We start from the raw sequence: 15,079 nt of genomic DNA on the forward strand, positions 1-15,079 counted from the left end.
ATGGCCGCTATGAGGCCGGAAGTAGTTTGTGTTCCCTGATAACTCCAACATCCGGTGCTGACTACCGTATTTCACTAGGGAGCCGCACGCGCTTTCTGTGTGTCTGCCCTTTTTCAGCCTGCTACTTTTTTTTTAAGGTTTTTTTTTTGACTGTGCTGCTGTCCACTACTTTTACAGCCTGCCTGTCTGCCTTATCTGGCTTTTATATATCTCTGCCTCTCTCCTGTCTCTTCTCCCTTAGTAACTGGCCTTGTGACCTTATTCCGTCTGCTTCAGTTTCTTCAGGTGTAAAATAGGAATCCTAAAAGAGCTGGTGTGAGGATCGAAGGAGATATTACTTGTAAAGCACAGAGCAGCCACTAAGTAAACATCTGTTCCTTTTCTTTACTCCCTTTGTCTTTCCTCAAAAGACTCAAAACCATTCTTTTCACTTTCATCTTTTTTAGAATTATTAACTCTCTTCACATAACTTGAGATTGCTTTCGTAGTTTTTAAATTTTATTTTCCAATTACATGCAAAGATAGTTTACAATATTCATCCATTGGCAAGTTTACGAGTTCCTCATTTGTCTACCACTCTTCCCTCTCCCTTCTCCCCTCCCCAGTCTGGTAAAAGTTGTACAGGTACAGCCGTATTTACCTATTTCCATATTATTAGCCAAGTTGTGAAAGAGGAATTAAAATTAAGGGGAGGAAAAACCATGAGGAAAACAAACACACACAAGAGGTCTCTTTCATAAAAAAGCCTTTTCTGAACTCTGGTAGCCAGTCAACTCTTTTATCACTACTCTGCAAGTGTCTATTTACTCTGTTCCCCCCAAATACTCATTTGTATTTATTTTACCTCACTCATGTGTATGTTATTTCCTTTATAAAATATAGGAAATACATGTATAAATTTATAAATTATGTTTATATTTATAAAATATATGCTCTTGGGAAGGATGAGGGCTAATGAGGAACTTAATGATATTGAATTGTTTGTATTCCTCATGAGAACAGTTAGAAGGAGCATATATAGATAGGACACAGGAAGGAGCGGAATATAATGGTATAATACAGTAAAAAGATGGAGACAAGTACTGGGAGGAAGGACATGAAGAAGAAACTAAGAAATTTCACATAAGAGTCAAGAAAAAGCTTTTTCAATGGAGTGGAAATTGGGAAGGCAAGGGGGAATGAGTGAGCCTTCATTCTCGTCAGAAATGGCTCAGGGAGGAAACAACATACACACTTTATAGGGTGAGGAAATCTATCTTACCCTGGAGAAAAATAAGAAGAAAGGGATGGGATAAGGGGGGATAGGTGATAGAAGAGAAGGAAGATGGAGGGAACAGGTACTCAGATACAACATACTTTTGGACAGGGCCAGGATGAAAGGAGAGAGAGAGAATAGAATAAATGAGAGTGGGGAGAGATAGAGTGGAGGTGCAGCTAGTAATAGCAACTGAGGGAAAAATAATAGAGCAACTTCTCTGGTGGACTTATGATAAAGAAAGCAACTCACCCCAGAGACAGAGCTATTGGAATCTGAACACAGACTGAAGTACATTTTTTTCTCTCTCTCCTATTCTTGAGGTTTCTCTTTTTTCTTGGGGGGAGGGGGCTTTATGTTTACTTTTATAACAAAATTATTGTAATAATAGTAATAATAAAGTTCACTTGCAAAAAAATAAAATATATGCTCTTTATAAGCAAGGACTACAAAGTTTGACACATTGTAGATATTTAATGTCTAATGATTAATTTGTCCTGCTTTTGAGTCACTCAGCTATGTGTCCAAAGTAGGCTCTGGATCGGCCTTCCGATCACAATTTGTCCAATTTTCTTTTTTGCCCAGTTTTACGATTACGCACACAGAAAGCATTGCAACAAATATTTTGATGCATTTTTCCTGTTTGACCTTCGGTTGGAAATACTTCCAGAATTATAGGTTATTTTTTCCCCTATGGAAAAAAATGTCTATTTTTACAATTTCATGTAAAAACAAAGCCCAAAGTTTATGTGTAGTTCCGCCTCATCATTTCAGCTAAGTTACCACGATTGGGCCGATTCTCAACTGCGACCATCATATATTTAGTGTGCCCGTGTGGCCGCCTACCCCGCTAACTCTAATGCTCCAATATTTACTATTCCCACTCTTGCCCCGTGATGTCCGTTTTTTTAAGAGTTTTACTTTTTTACTTCTCCACCTAACTAGTATTTTTTTTTTCATTTCTTCTGGCACGGACTTACAAGCTTTGCCCTTTGATCTCCGGACTAGCCTAACAAACAACTCCGATCTCGGGGGCTGGGGGCGGAGCGAGGCGGCGCCCCGGAAGCGCCGGCGGTTGCCGTGGTAACACGGCGGAAGGCGGAGCCGCCGGTCCTCCGGGTTCCCGTCAGCCCACGCGCTCGCCGCCCCCTCCCCCTCCTCCAGCTCCTCGGACGGAAGCTCGCTGGGTGTTTCTCCAGAAGTTTCCCCCCCCCCCCCCCCCCCCGGGCGGCGGCGGAGATAGAGAGCGCGAAGTATGGCGGCGGAGAAGCCTGCAACGGCGTCGGGGTGAGTGGCTCTTGCCCTTTTTTTTTTTTCCTCCCCTCCCCCGACCCCACCTCTAATTCTGGTAACCGCCGCTGACGCGATTGTCTCCCGCCAGGCTGTTCCCGCCCCTGTCGGATGAGCAGATGGACGCGGATCCCCGGGCGGCCGTCGAGGTGAGAGAAGCCGCCGGGGTGCGGGGCCGGCCGTCCCCTCCCCCCGCCCCCGCTGACAGGTGTCAACGCCCGGGCCCCGCCCCCCCGGCCCCGGGCCTCGCCCGCGCGCTTCCGGCTGGCACCGGCGCCCGCCGCCCCTGCCCCCGCCCAGCGCCCGCCTCTCGGAAGGGGCCGCTGTTCCACGCGTGAGCGCGGCTGCGCGGGGCCCGCGTGGCGGAGGCTGTTGTTGGCCTCTAAAGAAACAAACTTCAAGCGTTTTAGAAATCCACCGTGGGGCTTTAACTCGAGGCACTTTAACGTGTCAATCAGTAAAAATATTCAAATAACGAGAGTTGGGCTTTTCCCTCTCCTCCGCCCCCCAGGAAACACGTATAAACTAGACAATCTAGGCCGGGCACCTGTGTGAACTTAACTTTTCAGAGCCACTTTCTCCCTTTGCAAACTAGGTGTTTCTCTCTCTTAGAAAGTTGGGAGGAAAGAACTTTGTTCAGCCGGAAGTACTTCTAGAAGTAGAGTTTTTTTCATTGAAAAATTTTATATTTTTACAATTTCACATAAAAAACAATTTCTGACTTTTTTTTTTGCAAAGCATTGGGATTAAGTGCAAGGTTATACAGCTAGGTAATAATTGTTAGGAATACAGGCTAGTCTGCTTCTGTAGATCAAAGGTCAGAAGTTATAATTAAGGATTTGAACTCAGCTCCGTCCCTCACTTAACTGTCCCCGTGACATTCATTATTTATTTATTTGACATTCTTTTTTTATTTTTATTTTTTTTATTTTTGGGGCCTAAGGGGGGGTGACATTCATTTTTTTAGTGTTTTCAGTTTCAAATTTTCTTTCTCAGTCCCCTCTCCACTCCTTGAGTAGGTAAACAGTTTGAAATAGATTATAACAAATGCAGTCATGCAAAACATTTTTCTTATTATTCATGTGAAAGAAAACACCAAAAAAGTCCAAGAAAAATAAAGTTAAAAAAATCCAAGGAAAAAAGTATGCTTCAGTTTGCATTCAGACTCCCATCAGTTTTTTTTTTAGGTTTTTTTGGTAAAGCAATGGGGTTAAGCGACTTGTCCAAGGTCATACAACTAGATAATTATTAAGTGTCTGAGGTGGGTTTTGACTCCAGGGCGGTGCTTTATCCACTGTGCCACCTAGCCGCCCCTTCCATCAATTCTTTTTTTTTTTTTGGTTTCTGCAAGGCAATGGGGTTAAGTGGCTTGCCCAGGGCCGCACAGCTAGATAATTATTAAGTGTCTGAGGCTGGATTTGAGCTCAGGTACTCCTGACTCCAGGGCCAGTGCTCTACCTACTGTGCCACCTAGCCACCCCCTCCATCAGTTCTTTCTCTGATTATACATTCTTTAGAATTGTCTTGTACCATTGTATTGCTGAGAATAGTTAAGTCATACAATATTGTTGTTACTATGTTTGATGTTTTCTTGGTTGTATTAACTTTGCATCACTCAAAGAGGTCAAACAGGAAAAATACATTCCTAGGTTTTTCTTTTTTTTTTTTAATTATTAAGTCAGGGTTACATAGCGAGGCAATGATTAAGTGACTGAGGTCAAATTTGATCTCAGGTCCTCCTGATTCCAGGGCCAGTGCTCTATCCACTGCTCCACTTAACTGCCCCCAATTCTCAGGTTTTTTCAAAACTGTGCTGCTCCTCATTTCTGATAACACTTGGTATTCCAACACAATCATATATTATAACTTGTTCAGTTATTTTCCAGTTGATGGGCATCCCCTCAATTCCCAATTCATGCCAGTGCCAAAAGAATTGGTATAAGTATTTTTGGTATACTATACAGAATGTGGACTTGGAGTCAGAAAGACAGGTCCAGAGCCTACTTTTTGTTAAAGCATTTAATTATTTGAGCCTAAGCATAAGACTTTACGTTTTCCCTATAAAATTCCTTCTTGCTTCCTTGAAGAACAGCTACTTCATTGATCTAACATTTCAACTTCTCAGATACTGATGTTATACTGTGTTATTTATCCAGATCAAATTTGTGTCATCTGAAGATTTGATACAATACTACCTACCTATTTTTGCTCATGTCATAGATAAAAATAATGGGTAGGAAAGAATCAAGAAGACATTCCTGAGATTCTCACTCTAGCAGAGATTTATCTCCAGATCGATATTTATAGATTTATTTCCAGATTGATATTGATCTCATTATTCTTTGGATCTGTTCTATCAATCAATTCCAAATTCTTTTGTAGTTAACGTTTGTCTTATGATATTAAGTATATGAACCTTTAACAGAATTGTACAGATATTCAGCAGTTAAGTAAAAAATGATTTTCAAATATTAAATGAAATGCTCTTTAAGTAAAACTTACTGAGGGCTAACATTTTAAAAAATTATTAGAAACTTTTTCTACTTTGGACTTTCCTCTGTCAAATCAGTACTGGAGGTTCTATTGGAACAATCTGCAAAATTCCTTTGTCACTTGGAGAAATTATAGATTAGGAGAATGGGATACTTTTCAGGCTTAAGTAGAATTTCCTCTTTGTAGCATGTTCAACTTTATTATGTTTCTAAATGCATTGCATAATAGGACATAGCAAGTGTTAACACTTTTTCAGATCTTTTAAAAATTCGAAGGCATGGAAGATAGATGGTATGGGCTAGTAGATACAAGCTTTTAGGTTTTTGTCTTTAAGTCCAAGAGCATTATTACATCATAACTAAGGATTAATTGTTCACAGCCTATATTGACAGAAGCTCATTTATGTCATCTGCTCTTTCCCTTTGGACTGCATTCAAGCACCATTGAACCAGCATCTCTTGAAAGGAGTATAATTGTGACACTGTAAATTTTATGTTTGTAAAAAGCAGGTTAATTTGGAAACCTCATATATTGCTGCACTAAGCAAGACTTTAATTCTATTGACTGAAATTTTGGTTCCAAAGTACTTCTTGTCCTTAGATATATATCAGTGTATGTTTTTAGTGTAGTGTAGGCAATAATAACCATTGTCCCCGAAACACTGGAATTCTGAACAGTCACTCTGGACAAAATCCTTTATGAGAAGTTTTCTGAATTACTTGTATTGACTGGAATTTTTTTTGCATTGTTTGCTTTTAGAGTCATGATTTCTTAGTCTAATTTACTATATTGCTAATAAGGAATTCAGCATATGTTCGCGTATGCTAATCTAATTTTAATTTTATTTTTTTCTAATGATATATTAAGCTAGTTTTCAGCATTCATTTTTGTAAGATTTTGAATTCCATTTTTCTACCTCCATTCCTTCCCTCCCCCTTCCCCATGACAGTGAGTCATCTTATACAGGTACACTCATGTTTAACATATTTCCATATGTTATGCTCTTTTTACTTAAAAAAATCAAACTATTTCATTTACTTTCCTGAAATGTAGACAGTGCACAACTTATTAAAAACTTCAAATCATCAAAGAAAATTAAATTCTGTTCCATATATTGTGCTTAACTAAGGCAAGGATAGATTTAGTCTAGTGGAGGAAGTCCTGGACTGTGAGTCAGAATTGTGTTTCATTTCAGTTTCTGTCATTAAATAGTTGCAAATCTAACTGGGTTAGATAGTCCTAATCTATAAAATGAAGGGGGGGGGGCACTGAAAGGGAATTGAAATAAATGATTAATAATATCTTTTTTGACTCTTATTTATGATTTTTGGAAAGATGTACATTCTGATATACTGAGATTTTACTCTACATTCTATATTTTTCTTAATCTCAAAGAAATTTAGGTTTCTTACCTTCTTGTTTTATTTTGTTATTAAAACAGTATTTTTCAAAAAAAATTATTTTTTTAATTGGCAAAAATTTGCTTTTTTTATTTCTTCTCACCCTATTTGAGAACAAAAGTACATTTAATCAAGCAAAACAAATTTTGCTCTTGGCCAGGTCCAAAAACTATTTGTTTTCATTTTGAACTCTGAGACCTTACCCTTTCTAGGAAGAGGTGTTAACTTGTTTTGTTATTAGTCCTTTGGAATCATGGTCATTACACTGATCAGAATTTCTAATTTATTTCAAATTTGTCTTTACCATATTGTCATTGAATAAATTGTTCTGGTTCTGTTTAATTTAAACTGCATCAGGTCATAAAAATCTTCCCAGGTTTTTCTGAAACTGTCCTAAGTTATTTTTTTATATCACAGTAATAATACTCTGTCACATTTATATGTTAAAATTTGTTCAGCCATGATATACTTTTTTTTTTTTTGCAAGGCAAATGGGGGTTAAGTGGCTTGCCCAAGTCCACACAGCTAGGTAATTATTAAGTGTCTGAGACCAGATTTGAACCCAGGTACTCCTGACTCCAAGGCCGGTGCTTTATCCACTATGCCACCTAGCCGCCCATGATATACTTTTTAATAATTAATTGAAATATTTTGATTTTTTAACATAATCATAGTTTTTCCCAGTTTTCATTCTTCTCCCAGAGAGCCATCATATATAATAGAATTTTTTTTAGAGACAGTGAAAGGAAAAAAAATGATCAGTCTATTGAAAAAGTCTGAAAATAAAGACAAGAAAGTGCATCTTTTTTTCAGATCTCTCACCTTTGTGAAACCATACTTTAAAAAAAAAGAATTTAGAAATACTCAGTTTTGATTGTGTGTATCATTTTCCTCTTATATTGTTGTCATTGTTTTTAAAGATTTCCTGACTGTGCTTACCCTACTCTGAATTAATTTATGCAGGTTTTCCCATGTTTCTCTGTATTCATCACATTCACCTTTTCTTCTTGCCAGTAATATTCCATTATATTCACCTATCACAGTTTGTTTAGCCATTTCCCTTCCCGTTTGATGAACATCTTCTTTGTTTCCAATTCCTTTCTATCACAAAAATTGCTTATATATAAACATTTTTAACCCCCATCATAATGGGGATTATCTTGAGTCTTCTTCAATAGTAGAGATCAAAGAGTATGAACATTTTATTTAGTTACTTTATTTGCATAATTTTAAATTGATTTCCAAAATGGTTTTATATTGTTTCATGGTTCTCTAGGCAGTATGTATAATGTCTGACTTCTCAGCACCCCTCCAGCAATGACTTTTTGTCACTGATATTTTTTTTCTAGACCCTTTTTTACTTTTTTTTTTAATATTTAAACATTTTATTTGTTTTCCAATTATATACAATAGTAAATTGTACCCATCATTTTTTTTCAAGGCTCTGAATTCTACAATTTTCCCCCCCTCCTCCCTTCCCTCCCCCCCCAGGCTGTCTAACAGTGTCTACATTGTTTCCATGCCATACATTGATGTAAATTGAATGTTATAAGTGTAAACATAAGAATAAACATAAACCCCCTCTTCCCCCAAGAAGATGGGAAACCTCAAGAATAGAGAGAGAGAAAAAAAAATTGTACTTCAGTCTGTATTCACTAACTGATATTTTTAAAGATACTTTTCTTCCCTCTTGTCCCTGCTTTTCTCATTGGTTAACCAGAGAAAGGAAGGTGGATAAGAATATAAAAGTTGAGGGAAATTGTGAGGAGAATTATTTTTAATCATTTTTATATTGGGTAGACAAGAGGATTTTCCTTTTTTCAAGGAAAAAATTTGTAATCATGATAAATTGGTTCTTTCTCTGAAGTGGAAATTTAGAAATAAAAACTGTTCTTCTCTGAATTTTTAAAAAACCAGTGTCTTTTTTTAGTGAAGCATTCTTCATATTTTTTTTATTTGAATTTATAGGCACTGACAAGAGCACTGGAAGAGAGACCAGATGATGCAGAATGTTACTGCCAAAGAGCTTATGCCCACATTCTTCTGAAGAATTATAATGGTAATTCCCTTATGAAACATAATGTGTTTAGATAAATGATAAGATCTTTTTAACATATGCTTCATGTATTAGTGATTATCCTTAAAAGTTAAAAATGTTTTTTCTTTATTTGTTAAGTAACAGATAAATTATCAAACATTTTTATAAAGAACTGCAATTCATTTAAATTTAAATTATTGAACAGCTATTCTTTCCATTGGATGTTAGTCGCCTCTACTATGCATCTGGCACTGTGCTAGGCTCTGAAGATAGACAAAAGTGAACCAATCCCCTCTTCTCAAGGAACTTATTTATATTTATAAATTAGTACATGCCATGTAAAATACAAGGTAAAATATTGGGTAGGTTCCCCTTCATAACTGGGACAGAGGAAACGAAGATAAGGAAAAATTTCATGTAGAAGGTGGTACTTGGGCAATTTTGAAGACTTAAAGAGTGTTAACAGGAGGTGATTGGACATACATTCTAGCCATGGTGGATGGTCAGTGCAGAGATGTGGAGATAGGAGGTTGTGTGTGAGGAACTCCAAGAAGACCAGTTTAGATGAGTTGTAAGATGTGGAAAGGGGGAGTACTGTACAGAATTGTAAAGAAATGTGTGGGTTAGGTTGTGAAAGATTTTAAATACTAAAAGAAGTTTACTTTTGAAATGAGCTATTTGACAGCTGGTTGCTATTTAGTTTCTTTTTATAGTGTCTCAATATGTTGATATAGAAGACACTTCCTATACTTTCTAATTTTGTATCATAGAATTTTTTAAATGAAAGCTATAGAAAATACTGTTGTTCTGTAGTTAAAAAGTTCTAATAGTAAGAAGGCAAATGATTGGAACTAAACTTCCATAGCTTAGAAGATAGTTGGAAATATGAATTTAATTCTTTTACTCTTGTCTTATCATTTTTAACATTTTATTGGGAACAGCTCTAATGCTTCAGAAATGTTTTAAAAGAAAGGAATCTAAAATCTTAAGTTGGAAGGGATCTAAGCCCTCTGGTTGGATACCCCTTAGTAACAGCAAACTCACTGCTACTTGAAGTAGTCTGGTTAATTTCTTTCTTTCTTTCTTTCTTTCTTTCTTTCTTTCTTTCTTTCTTTCTTTCTTTCTTTCTTTCTTTCTTTCTTTCTTTCTTTCTTTCTTCCTTCCTTCCTTCCTTCCTTCCTTCCTTCCTTCCTTCCTTCCTTCCTTCCTTCCTTCTTTCTTTTAAAGGGGAATGGTCTTAATATTATTAAGTGTCTTGAGGTTGGATTTGAACTCTGGCCCTCCTGACCCTAGGGCCAGTGCTCTATCCACTGCGCCACCTAGCTTCCCTATCTGGTTAATTTCTAGATATTGATAATGATTCAGAAGTTTATCCTTATATTGAACTGAAGGCTTTCAGCTAAATATAAAATAAGATCTTTAAAAATGTCTTAAAAAAAGTCTTTCAACAAAGACTTTTGCTTTATTATTGCTGTTATGTCTCTTGTGCTGAAAACCAATATCTGAAAAATGATTTTTTTTTGATCACTACTGTCAAGAGCATGAATTGAAAATATTCCCATATAGGAATCAGAAATTGACTTTTCAGGAGTACTGGAAACTCACTGATGATTAGGTCTGATCTGTGATTGCTGTCTTGCATTAGGAGATTATAAAAGGTTTTAACATATAGGTTGATCCTAGCCTATGGTTTAATTAACAAATTATGTGAGACTGTAGAATGGCTAATGAATGGGGACTTTTATATATCATCATTGATTTGATTCTAGAAGGGGTCTTAGTAATCCTCTAATCCAATCTCCTCAACCCAAATTCACATAGATAGTAAATAGGTCAGAACTGCAATTCAAATCCAAATCTTTTGGTTCTAAACCTAGCACTTGTTAAGGAATGTTGAAGGATTCTCCAAACTTGTTTTTTTTTTTTTGAACTGCCATGTTTTCCAGAAACATTGGGCCCAGAGTATGGAGGAGGCCCTGAATGTGTCAAGGACAAATGCCTCCTCCATAATTTGTTCTGCGCATCCCAAACTGAACTTCTGTGTGTCCTTGAGAGTCAAGACAGGCACCAGTCAGTCTGCACTAGACTGAAAAACAACTTGTTACAACTGGCACCTTTGTAGATAACCAGACCAGCATATTTTAATGGACTTAGTAATTCCCAAAGGGAAAGAATGCTACTTTTCCATTGCATTGCCCTTTCCCTTCAGGAAGGTTTTTTTTTTCCCTTTTCCTACTTTTTGCAGTACCTTTCTCCCTTCTATGTCACACACCTTTTTGGGTGAATATTTTCTCTTTCTATTTATTATAATTATAAATTTGCAAACTTCTGTATGAATTGTGAACTCTTTGAATTCCATGTTTATATTTCTTGCTCTTATAATAAATCCAGTTTTCATTTAAATTTCTTGAAGTTATGCTTTCTTGACACACTTTTTTTTGTTTTTGTTTTTTGCAAGGCAATGGGGTTAAGTGACTTGCCCAGGGTCAGCTAGGCAATTATTAAGTGTCCGAGATCAGATTTGAACTCAGGTCCTCCTGACTCCAGGGCTCTATCCACTGTGCCACCTAGCTGCTCCTTGACATACTCTTTAAAGCATCTTACTCTTTCCATTTAGGTCTAAGGCCTATGAGGGTTAAGCTGCTCACAGGGCTCTGGTGTCCCATTGTGCGTTTACTAAAGACCCATCCATTGTTTTTTTGTTTTGCTTTGATTTATACATTTGTTTAAATCCCTAATAAAACATGGAGCAGAAAAAAATTGAGAAATCTTAGTTTAATGTAAAATAACACCTCCAGGGGCAACTAGGTGGCACAGTGGATAGAGCCCTGGAGTCAGGAGGACCTGAGTTCAAATGTTACCTCAGACATTGAAGACTTGCCTAGCTGTGTGACCTTGGGCAAGTCACTTAACCCCATTGCCTTGCCAAAAAAAATTAAAGTGATGTAAAAACAAAAATCAGCAAAATAACATCTCCATCAACTCTGATGTAAGAGAGGTAATTCTGCCCTATAGAGTTGAAAGAAATATATAGATCTATGTAAAAAAATCTATAGATATTTGAAGTAACTATAAATTAGTTTTCTTTTTTCTCCAAATTAAGTATCATATAATTTGGATTTCAGTTGCCCATTTCATCCAAGACATATTCTTTAGGGATCTCACCATAATATCCCTAACAAGTAGTTGTCCAGTATGAAGACCTCCATTGAGGATATGGGTACTTTTGGACAAATCTGATTATTATGAAACAAAGCTTCCGGGAAGAGATGATATCCCTAATAGATCTTAACTAGGATACTATGTTCAGTTAAGGATACTGAGAAGCTTGAGAGTGTCCAGAAGAGGACACTTAGAATGGGGAGGAGATTTGAGGTCCTCTGAGGATCTATTTTAAAAAAACCCAAAAACCTAGGATAAATGAAACCTTAAGGTTAATTATAGTAGTTTCCTAGTATTTGAAAGATTTACACATTTTAGAGGGATTATACTTTTCTTGATAGCCCGGGAAGAATTGGGATATGGGATTAAAGTTGTGAGACATTGTTAATCTTGATTGATATCAAGGAAAACTTGTAAATTGCTAATAAAAATGTTAAATAGCCAAGGAATCTGGTACAGCTCCACTGGAGACCTGTCCCATTGACACTGATTCATTAATTACAATTTTCTGGAATGATCTTTTCATCCTACTTTCTAATCTCCATCATTGTATTACAATCTGGTTCATAGTGCCCTTAGCTTTTCCACACTTCTTTTATATCTATACCTATCTGTCTATTTATTTTGTCAAATATTTTGCTAAAATCTATGTAAACTTTATGACACTCCCAGTGTGTAGAGTCTATGACACTGCTATTTTTGGAAATGTCTGCTTCTGATTTCTTGCATGCCATCTTTTTGACTTGTCTTGTTTTCTTGATTAAGTTGGAAAAATCTATTTTTTTGTTATTTCTCCTAGTTCTGTTAGTGCTTTCTCGATCTCTATTCCATGTTTCTTTAGTTCTTTTTGTGTTTGTTTTTTTTAACCATGAATTAACCCTCATCTTTTAGCTGACTCACCTTATTTTTCCTGTTTTTATGAAGATACTTATCAAGTCTAATGAAATGTGGAGAAGAAATAATATAAGATGTCATAGTTGCGTGCACACACACACACACACACACACACACACACACGCGGGTAGTGACTCTATCTGAAGATTAATGGGCCATCTGATACAATGGTTTTAACTTTCACTTCAACCTATCTACTTTTGTAGAAGCTGTTATTGATGCAAAGAAGTCTCTTGGACTCAACCCAAATAATTCCACAGCTCTGCTGAGGAAAGGGTATGTAGGAATTCTTTATATAATCTTTGAATAATCATATTCATAATATTCATGGTATGATAATGAATTTTAATGAAATGTTTCAAGTGAGATAGGTGATTAACTTAATTTCTTTTTTTTTTAAGATTTTATTTATTTAAGGCAATGGGGTTAAGAGTGATTTGCCCAAGGCCACACAGTTAAGTAATTATTAAGTGTCTGAGGCCGGATTTGAACTCAGGTCCTCCTGACCCCAAGGCTGGTGCTCTGATCCACTGTGCCACCTAACTGTCCCCCTAACAATTTCAAATACAATTTACAGTTGTTTTGTATGTTAAAGTCAGTAGTACTTTGATAACATAAATTTATTTGCTCTAATTTTTTTTCCTTAAAGATGTCATGAATTTAGGTATTGTTGAATGAATTTAACCCTTTTTTGGTCACTATCCACTTTGGTTCACTCTGTCCTTAGATGTTTCTTCTGCTCTTCTACCATTAACAGTGAAAAGATATGCATATTTGGGGAGAGGTAACATGGCATAGTAGATAGAGGGCAAGACTTCAAGTCAAATCTAGCCTGTGACTTTGAGCAAGTCACTTCATCTGTCTCTGAGTCTCAGTTTCCTCATCTGTCAAACAAGGGTAATAATACTTGAGTGCCTATTTAACAGGGTCATTGTGGGGCTCATTTATTATAAATCACTTTGATGTCTTTAAAGTGCTGGGGAAATGAAATATGCTTTGTAACCAGGGAATTCCTTTCATGATGAGGTCCTACTTTTTTTTTTTTTTTTGCAAGGCAAATGGGGATAAGTGGCTTGCCCAAGGCCACACAGCTAGTTAATTATTAAGTGTCTGAGGCTGGATTGGAACTCAGGTCCTCCTGATTCCAGGGCTGGTGCTCTATCCACTGTGCCCCCCGGTTGCCTCCTTGATAGGTCCTTCTTGAAAACTGCTGTGATCTCCTAATTTCAGATGCTATGTTTCTGGGATTGTTATATGATATGGCTCATTATTCCACTTTCCTTATATTGAGTCAGATTTGAAAAAAATAATCCCTGGGGATTGAGTAATCCATATCCTTGTGTCATTTAAAAATATTTTGAAAACTGTATTTCAATATAGTTTATTTTGTAAACTTATTTTTTTATGCATGTAAAACAGTCTGAGTAGGGTTTCATAAGTTTTCCCAGACTGCTAAAAGGGTCCAAGAAAAGTTAAAGAAAGTTAAAAACTCTTGCCTGAGGTGCTCACTATAGCCCTCTTCTGTATATTAAAAGTATTCTTAGTTCTTTGGTAGTACTGAGAGAAATCAGAGGAGTTCTAATTGTAAGTGAGCCACTGGATTGAGGGGCTTAGCCAAAACATTTTTGTGACCATGCTATGTAACAAAGTGCAGTGTCACAGAATATACAAAATGCATACTTTCTGACATTAAACTTCTATGAAGACAGATCACTTCATTTAGTTTTGATGCCGCACTTTATTAAGTTGGAAATATAACCCATTGTCTTCTAGGCAAAGTGATCTAGTAAAAAGAGAGCTCAATCCAAGTCAGGAAAGAGAGTTTGTTTGGTGTGTTTTATGGCCCCCTCTCCCCTTCCCATACACACGCTAAATTTAGTTCAGCCTCAGAGGTTGTGAATAAAGTACTTTGTAAATATTAGAATGCTGTATATAGATTTGAGCTTTAATTAACTAGCATAGAAGGAGAAACCTTACAAACTTCTTTTTAAAACCTTTTTCCCCCATCTCAAAATGGTATTTAATGAGATGACAAAAGGAAGGTTTTGCTGTTTTTTATAAATGTGTTTAAAATTGTAATCAGGGTATTGGTCTTGCTCATTTTGATTTTTTCTAAGATGCTTTGGAAAATAATTTTTCATATGAACCTGCTGGAAAAAATACTTTCATCATTTGATAAGAAAAGCAGCTAACTCTTGTTCTCTTCCATGTTTTGTTTTCATATTCTCATGCCAGGATAGGTGAATACCATGAAAAAAACTATTCTGCAGCTCTAGAGAGTTTCACAGAAGGATGTAAATTAGATGGTAAGTAACTACACTAAATTCATCGAATATTTTGGGTTTTTTTTTTAGTACCTTTTAAAATTAATTGCAAAGTAGGACTTATTTTTTTTTCTCTTCATGGCATTTCATTTTGATTATAAAACTTGAGGTTGCTTTTAAAAATAATTAGCATATGGGTCTTTCTCTAGCATTTAAAGCAATGAGTGAATTTTCTAGCTTTAGAAAACAAAACTATAAAAATTCAAGAAATGTTTTTTCCTGT

At 36.4% G+C, this 15,079-nt stretch overlaps 1 protein-coding gene across 1 annotated transcript in view; it reads left to right on the top strand.

The window, feature by feature from the left end:
* The first annotated feature begins 2,465 nt into the window (after nucleotides 1–2,465).
* SUGT1 (SGT1 homolog, MIS12 kinetochore complex assembly cochaperone) overlaps nucleotides 2,466–15,079 on the top strand; it is a 69,498-nt gene continuing 56,884 nt past the window's right edge. The window contains exons 1-5 of the mRNA XM_074191764.1: nucleotides 2,466–2,542; nucleotides 2,637–2,694; nucleotides 8,407–8,497; nucleotides 12,739–12,808; nucleotides 14,768–14,838. Coding sequence (XP_074047865.1) covers nucleotides 2,511–2,542; nucleotides 2,637–2,694; nucleotides 8,407–8,497; nucleotides 12,739–12,808; nucleotides 14,768–14,838 — 322 coding nt within the window. The 5' untranslated portion in view covers nucleotides 2,466–2,510. The remainder of the gene's footprint in view (nucleotides 2,543–2,636; nucleotides 2,695–8,406; nucleotides 8,498–12,738; nucleotides 12,809–14,767; nucleotides 14,839–15,079) is intronic.

The sequence above is a fragment of the Macrotis lagotis genome, chromosome 6, assembly GCF_037893015.1.
Source record: "Macrotis lagotis isolate mMagLag1 chromosome 6, bilby.v1.9.chrom.fasta, whole genome shotgun sequence".
NCBI lineage: Eukaryota > Metazoa > Chordata > Mammalia > Peramelemorphia > Peramelidae > Macrotis > Macrotis lagotis.